General features: G+C 39.3%; 1 protein-coding gene across 5 annotated transcripts in view; it reads right to left on the bottom strand.

The window, feature by feature from the left end:
* Positions 1-880: 880 nt before the first annotated feature.
* phldb2b (pleckstrin homology-like domain, family B, member 2b) overlaps positions 881-8,519 on the bottom strand; it is a 43,709-nt gene continuing 36,070 nt past the window's right edge. For all 5 annotated transcript variants that reach the window (XM_030398544.1, XM_030398546.1, XM_030398545.1 and 2 more), the window contains 6 exons: positions 7,191-7,329; positions 4,343-4,433; positions 3,967-4,113; positions 3,377-3,596; positions 3,119-3,204; positions 881-3,027 (listed from right to left, as the gene is read on the bottom strand). In XM_030398544.1, the coding sequence (XP_030254404.1) occupies positions 2,887-3,027; positions 3,119-3,204; positions 3,377-3,596; positions 3,967-4,113; positions 4,343-4,433; positions 7,191-7,329 (824 nt within the window). In that variant the 3' untranslated portion in view covers positions 881-2,886. The remainder of the gene's footprint in view (positions 3,028-3,118; positions 3,205-3,376; positions 3,597-3,966; positions 4,114-4,342; positions 4,434-7,190; positions 7,330-8,519) is intronic.

Raw genomic sequence — 8,519 nt, 5'->3', positions numbered from 1 at the left:
AAACTGCATGAGGTCTATTATTAATGAGTTATGAAAGCGTGGTATTTACAACTGTTATGCGGGTATTATTTGTTCGTTCACTTGGATAAACTCGGAGTTTTGGGGTCTAATTTCGTTTGTATTACAAGGGGCCGGTTGTTGTTAATACAACTTTAATTACATTTCGTTGTGGTTTATATGTGGATGTAGCCACCGCTCCCCACCCTGTCTTTCTCCAATAAATATTTTATTTACTAAAACCGCAAGGCATCATGGGATTTTACCAGCCAGCACACGAATCCGCCCAATCTAAGGAGGAGTCATTTTTCATTGTGTGTCATTCGCGTCTCTGAGACATCCAACCGTGTCCGTGAATGACGTTTCACATGTATACAGCAGCAATGTGCGACAGCTAGCACAGGTTGTAGTGTGACATCTGAGCCGGCTGACAATACTCACATCCGCCACGCAGCGGCGCCCATTCTCCATGTTGTTGTTGTTGTGTTGCGGCAGATGTTCACAGGCCTGCCACAAGGGAGGACATGTAACTTCAAGGTCTTTGCGATTGTAGAGCATGTGACAGAATGATTCAAAACACAAACATTATAAAAGGTAAAATATATTTTTATTGTTCATATGGAAATACAAAATTAAGATACATGCATTGGTAATGGCATAAATACAGTAGGATCAACATAAAGGATCAACATAAAACTAATATATATATATATATATATATATATATATATATATATATATATATATATATATATATATATATATATATATATATATATATATATATATATATATATATATATAAAGCACATGGAAGCTACTGTAACAGTTCCTTTTGTTGTAGTAAAACAACCATGTGCTTCTAAATTAAAAAAAACAGATCATTTTGATTTACTGTACTGAACAAACAGGTCAAAGCAAAGAAAACCACATATACATTATACCGCATAAACACGTACTTTGGTCAATAAAACAAAACTAAAAACAAGATGATAAATGCACTGATCAGTGGACTGAATTATTCAGATGTGGTATGGATATACAAAGTAAAAGCAGCTTTAGTGATAATCAGTACTAAATTAGTGGTAATACAAGCAATACAATGAAAGCTAGTGGACCAAAGCAGCACAATAATCAGTCAGTTTTGGTGACTTAAGGCCTCTAAGTGAGCATGTGTACCATAGATCTTTTTTCTCTTGACACCTTAAAAGAAAACTTAATCCTCTTTCTCATAAACCACCAAGGACTGCATTAGTGTTCACTCACCACAGACAGACAGTTTGGTATTTAAAACATAGATAACCATAGCTCTTAAAAATATAGATAATATGCATGACAAAATACTGTCACGCAAAATATGATATAAAAGGCACAAACAGGAGTTTTGGAATTGATAATAGACCATTACTGTCAGAGCCATTTTAAAACTAACAGCTTAAAGACAAAATGTACAAATATCATTATTCTGTGCCTTTAGCCATGTTTCCTCGTGCTTACTTCACTCCTGACATTGGAAAATAACAAGTCGCCGGACACTGACCATGTCTTAACAGTTATGAGTCTGAGGTGACACCACTGTAAACCCAGACCAGTAAAACATTTTTAAAAAATGACTGATAAATCACTGATCATGGAGTGTATTATTTCACCGCATTTAAAAGATTTACACGACAGGTGTGGCTTGGCTTATTAGTGTCAATCACCATGTAAGAATAGCACCTTGGAGCCACATTGTGAGCTCACAGTAAATAGATGGCGACAGAGTATGCACACAAAACCGGCACTTCTTCGGCACATGTGTCTAAATTCACACGTGATCATTGGATGCATGCACACACATCCATGCACGCACTTAAGACCTGAGAATGCCACAGTAACGATACAGGAAATTGCAACCCGGATTCCAAAAACAGCTGGGACGCTGTGTTAAACATGAATAAAAACAGAATGCAATCATTTACAAACTCTTGTTTTACAAAAAAGTGTTCCCGAACCCATGTAGTTATATCCTTTATACAATCATGTGTTTCACAAAGTGGATGCCCCTTTCATAACCAATCTTGATACTATCCCGTGCTACCAGTTAACCTGTTTATCTGTCGAATGGTCAAATCAGGTGTTTTTTATTTGAGTTTGTTGTGTTCGGATTGTTTTCAGTTTCGGAGTAAATATCAAAAAGGAGTTGAAAATGATCACATCCTGTTGACTTTTTACACAGCGTTTCCTTGGAATCGGGTTGTAAATGAAGATGAAAAAAAGAGAAAGAAAATAGAAAATTAAAATGTTTTGCCTCACTAACTAACTAACTAACTAACTAACTAACTAACTACTAAATTAATAATATACATTATTTTTCTGTACAAAATTAAACCCATCAACAATTGACCACAAGTTCATTCATGACATGTATAAACTGTTTAGGCTTTGTATGCCACTTAAACCCAACTACTGATTCACTGTTATGTATTCTTGGTTGATGTTTATGAGAGTTTCCCCCACATAAAAAAATCACTTGTAAAAAACTTCTTATGTCTAGAGGTGAGCTGCTGGATCGTGATCTGCTCTTCTCTCTGCTCACATAAAATTAAAGTCAAGTAAACATTTTTTTAAAAAAACAACATAGATGTCCTTTTACACTTGAGCAAAACCCATGATGTGCACCAGAGCTCACTCCAGGGCACAGCGGTGCACCATAGCATGCTTCAGATGACACAGATAAATGGCTACAAAGAAAGCTGCTGTCCCTAAACAATCGGAACTATGTTCATTCTTCAGCATAGACGGTGATCCCACAAGACATTAAAAAAAGTCCAATGAGAAAGAAGGAACAGAAAAATGTAGTCTTTAGAGCCGCAGAGTTGAAGCACGACGGCAAATCCTGCCCCTTCACTACACCATGAACTGGGTGTAGCCCTCAGCACCTGTGACGATCACATCCATCCAGATCCTCATGGCCTCAGGTGAAGGAGCAACCATGTAGTAGACCCTGTCATGAGTCTTCACACTGAAGGTCAGGGAGGGATTTGGGCTCTGAGGAGACAAAAGGAGGAATTTTAAAAATAAGGATACGCAGTTTGAGGATAATAAAATCATACTTTCAAGACAGGAGTTGTTTACATGCCTTATGTGCATTCTTCAAGTGATCATAATACACTTCTTCAATAGCTTGGAAGTAGATGACTCCTTTCAGCTTGGCTTCATGTTTATCTGCAGAAGATATAACAGACGTTATTTACACAAATGTATTTCAATGTACCTTTGTATGTTCTCTTCTATTTATATTCATTAATTCGTATTTAAAATACATGTATAACATAAGAAATACACATATTAAATAATCCTAAATAGAGACGTGTGTTTGCAGTTTCTTCAGCCCCACCTGCATAGTAGGAGAGCGTGCGTCGGTTGCGGTCGAAGACAAACCAGCGCTTCTTCCAGGTTTTGATTTTGCCTCCCATTTTGACCAAGTAGCCACGGCACGTCTTTTCAGAGATGGACAAATGGAAGCATGTGTCTGTGCTGTGGCCTGCCGACTCTATGTGAGCCCGCAAGTCAAAGTCGTCCTTTCGCACAGGCAGGTACCGTGTCAGTGGCCGGGACTGGAGAGAACAAAAAGAGCGAACGGGTTCACTGAAGAGGGAATGTATTTATAATTTCTTCTGTGTTTATATAATCATGCAGATGTATATCATATGTTAAAATAGATTCAAGATTCTTTCTTCAGCTGCCAACATTTGATGGAGCAGGCCGGAGAACAAAGGTTGATGGATGAAGCTTATACATGGAACAGTCAGCACAGTCATGATGGAAACCATGCAGGGAAGTATGCATGGAACATACACAAATTAGCTACACGAACAAGATGAAGTGCTTTGGCAAAAAAGTGAAAGGAGACATAAAGTTCAAATTTTTTTCTTCAACAAAAATTACTTGTTTTTGTTGGGAGAAATATTTTTTCTTCCGTCCTACCTGTGCCCTCTGCTTTTCGCGCAGTTTCACCTCGCGCTCAATGAGTTTCTGACGTCTGCTCGTCTCCTCCTGTAGCCTTTTCTCCAGTTCCTCCCTTCTTCTCCGCTCGTCCTCCAGCGCCTGCTTTCGCATGTCCATTTCTCGCTCCTGAAGGATTAATGGAAATTGTTGCAAAGTTTTAAAACACACACTCACAGAAATGTGGAAATTATTATGGATTGCCAATTAACTTTGCTAAATTTGCGTCTCTGTTACTTAATGTTTAGGGATTCATCACATCAGTCATTGTTTTATACATTTGTTCTGTTAATAAACTGTGAAAACAGTGGGAAAAAAAGGACAAATCACTGTGATTATGATTTCATTTTGTAGAGACCTTGTGTTCGAGGAGACTTCTCTTCTCTATCTGGGCTTCCCTCAGCAGACGCTCCATCTCCTCTAGCTTGGCCACATTTGAAGTACTGGCACTGCAGAGCACAGACACACACAAGACACATCAGGAAGGGGCAGAAACCATTCTTCTTTTGCGAAAAGAACCTCTTGGCACAGTTTTGGAAACAAATACCATATCATCTATCATGTGGCTGAGCTTCAAATACATGGAAAATGCAATAAAAGTGAGCAGCTGCCAAGTTAATCAATTAAACCTGCCACACCGGCAGCTAGCATGACAAACTGAATTCAGTCAGACTTTTCCATGTGTTTTTTAGGTGTTACATCTTCGGGAAAATCTCGAGGCCAGTGCCATCGCAGTAATGGATGTACACATGTACTTTGTATAAGAGCTATTGTTGAGGTGGTGGAATAAATAGTCTAAAATTAATCTATGTTTGAGAAACAAGCCTCTCATGAGTGTTAAGTTTAAACAGAGAAGATATGCACACAGTTCTGGCTTTAAGTGTTCTGTTTATCATTCCAACAGAAAGGCTACACTCTCCTGAGGATACTGCTAATTATACACTGTTTATGTCTGTGTATGTGCACTGAATCAAAGAGGAAACACATTAGGAAAGGAAGCCAAAATAAGGATTGGACCATCTCTCTTTCCTCCCTTTCTGCTGTATCACTGCCTGTCTTCAGTGTGAGCAGCAGCTACAGTTAAACTGCAGATGGTCTACAGATGATATGCATTCCTGACTGACATCACATGGACAGGACTTGGATATGCATATGTTTGTCATGTTTTCTTTTTAATTTTCTTGCTCAGTTTTCCTTTCTATCGTTCTCCTTGAAATGCCAGCACTCACAGACAAAAATTCTCTCTTATCCGGAGCCAGGAGGAAATGGATACCCAATGGTGATCTGTGATGATGTCACAACATTGTTAAGATGAATGGTACACATTAGACTCAGTCTAAACAAATCAGGAAGGAAAGGGGTGCGCGAGAAAGAGGTACGGTACCCCAGGTAATCAAAAAGAGAGAAAAAAAAAAAGAGGATTGGGAGGGAGGGTATGACAAGATGAAAAAAAAACCAAGAGAAAACAGAGTGGAAATGATTTCCCGCTCTCTGGTAATTTTTGCTTTTTTAATTGGCCTCTTTCATATAAAATCGAACCCCAACTCTCACTCAATATTCTGCCATATTTTTTAACAGATTATTATCAGTTTACATACTAGTGGTTTGGATGTGAATATTTTTGCAGGTAGGTAGCAAGTTCATTGTCACTTTCATTATAAAAGCCCCAGGCAGAGATGGAAAACAACATACCATCCAACTTAACAGGTGGGTATCTTAACAGATCATTATCGATAAGATGACTGATTCGTTTTCATAATTAAATCTATTAATCTTTTTGTACCCGATTTTGCAAGAGCCAAAGGGCACGTCATGTAATTAATTCATTTGTCCAACCAAAGTCCAAAACCCAAAGACTACTAATTTACCATTATAAATAACAACGAAAAGAAGCAAATCCTCACAATTAAGATGCTGGAATTGACAAATAATTGACTTTTTTGCTTGAAAACCCTTTTGAAACATTTAAGTGATTATCAAATTAGTATTAGTAAACAATTTTTTCTCGATGGACTCATTGAGAAATTGCAGAATCACTTCAGCTCTAATTGAGACTCCAGCTAACCTTGCACCACACTTACATTAGATTACTCACATAAACATTACTCCAGCCTAGCTCCAACCTCACTGAAACATCCATCCTTCTCTCTCTGCCATTATCTTACCTCAATCGATGAGAGGGAATCGCACTCATAGTCATTGTAGACCAGCCCAGCACAAATCTTTCTATTCAAGTTTTACTTAAGAGGAACTTTACTGATCTTTGCCAAACACTTGTGTCTCCTGAAAACAGGACACATTGCTCACAAGATGACAAAACAAATCCAGCTCCATCATAAAACTACGTTTGTCCTGCACTGATCCAGCTTCCACCACAGACGTCTTCCAATCAAATCTGAGTCGGTACAACACAATCCAACTGGATCCATACTGAGGATCAGAAAGGCAGTCTGTTTCCAGGAAAACTTGCACTGCAGAGGTCAATCTGCAAATGGTTTGGGACTGCAGAAACAAGACCATACCATTCAGAGAAACAAGAGGAGGGGAGACAAAAGACAGATGCAACCACTGGAAAAAGGGGAAAAGGAAAGTGAGCACACATGGTTTCAGTCTGGGACGGGGGCTGGACCCCCAAATGTACCTCTGCACTCTTACCGCTTTTGCTCAGTTCATCTAAACCTGAGGGGATTGACTGAACGTACGCACTCACATGCACACAAGCACACACGTCTTCCGTAACCTGACCCTTACAACACTAATCAACAGTCCCCCTTAACTCATATAACACACACACACACACACACAGTTCTACACATCTCATTCTCCAAGGAGGGAGCATGAAAGGCGGGAAACCTCCACACACTTTTTACATTAAGTCACTTTCTACTCTCTTTGTTTGCCCCTCCACATCCCCTTCCTTACAGTCAGTGTTTCATATAACGAACACAAAGGGACAGTTGTGTGTTTTCGAGTTGTCCGCCTCCTGTCACATTTCAACTTTTAATCCCTTCTTTAATTTGATTTTTTCTTTGTCTGTCAGTTTTTCTCCCACTCCTTTATGAAAAAATATAAAGGAGTGGTGAAAGTAGCACTGAGTAATTGTCCTACACACATATTTCACATGGAAATAATCAAGCAAAACAAATGTTATACTTAAGTCAGAAATACAAAACACAAGTGTAGATGAAAATGCTGACGGTGCTTACCTGGAGACATTGTCAGGTGAGCAAGCAGAGACGCTGGTTTCAATGGAGTCAGTGCTGTCCACACTCATTGTGTCAAAGGCCTGGTCACGGTAATCGAGGTAGACGTTGGTCTGGGAGGCTGCTCTGGAGCCAGGCTGACCTAGAAACACAAGTACACACGTAAAGATAATAGAGCTTTAGTAGCGACTAACGTTACTTCTTTTTCTCATCCACAAGTGCACAGTTTTATTGTACCAGTCTGTGTTTCTCCATCTGGGACAACAGTTTGCCCAGGTGGCGTCAGTTTTGGATCACAAACCCCCGCCACTGTGAACCGCTCTTACACGGCCAGTAAAAAATAAATCCACACCGTCTCTCGTTAAAAACGTGTCCAAATACTATTGCTTTCAAACAATGGTCCAAAAAATGAGTGCACGTAGCACAACAAAGTCCAAAGATGTCCTCAGAAGTAGAAGGAAGTAGAATGTTGACAAAATTGCAGGGCAGTTACTTAAAAGAGAGACTTGACTGAGCCTCTGGGTACAGGAAGAAACATACAAAAAACCCTGATACCATCTGCCCCATGCAGCAGACCCACCCATCTGATGAGCCAGATCAAGGGACCAAAGGGACTGAGGGACCAGATACACGTGCCAGTGTCCGGGAAAACTGCAGTGCTATCACAACACAAGGCGCACAATATTCAAAATACTGAGGTCAACTGTTTAAAAGTGCAACAGTTGGAAATGAAAGTCTGCACATAAGTGATTACACTTAATTTATTCATTCAAAAAGACCATACATGAAAAAAAGGCTGAGCATCCTTGAAATAAATCCATCCTTCGTATTTCAGCTAAATCTACATTCATAACCAGATGTCAGCGAAGACCTAAATAGAGGGCAAAAAGATTAGAGTCTGTGCCGAGTAAAGAGCAGATTTCTTTATGATAGAAAAAGGTTTTTGCTGTTTGTGATAGGAATTTGAAAATAATTTACTTCTAAGTGGCTTTTTTTGGAACAATACTTTTACCGACTAACAGAGCAGTTTTCAACTTTCATACTCAAACCAGCACATCTCCTAAATACTCTCACACACAAACACACACACGCACAGTACTCTACAGCATTTGATGGAGCAGCCCTGCTGTACTTACATTCCTGCACTATCTGTACTACCAGATAAACAAATGAGAAATTTTGTAATCCAACAAAACACAAGGTACAAACACACACACACACACACACACACACACACACACACACACACACACACACACACACACACACACACACACACAACCTCTAACGAGAATAGATGTTAGCATCAGGGTTCCCACGCCCTCTTAAACA

Source organism: Sparus aurata, chromosome 19, assembly GCF_900880675.1.
Source record: "Sparus aurata chromosome 19, fSpaAur1.1, whole genome shotgun sequence".
Lineage (NCBI taxonomy): Eukaryota > Metazoa > Chordata > Actinopteri > Spariformes > Sparidae > Sparus > Sparus aurata.
This window is presented reverse-complemented; position numbering and strand designations above follow the sequence as displayed.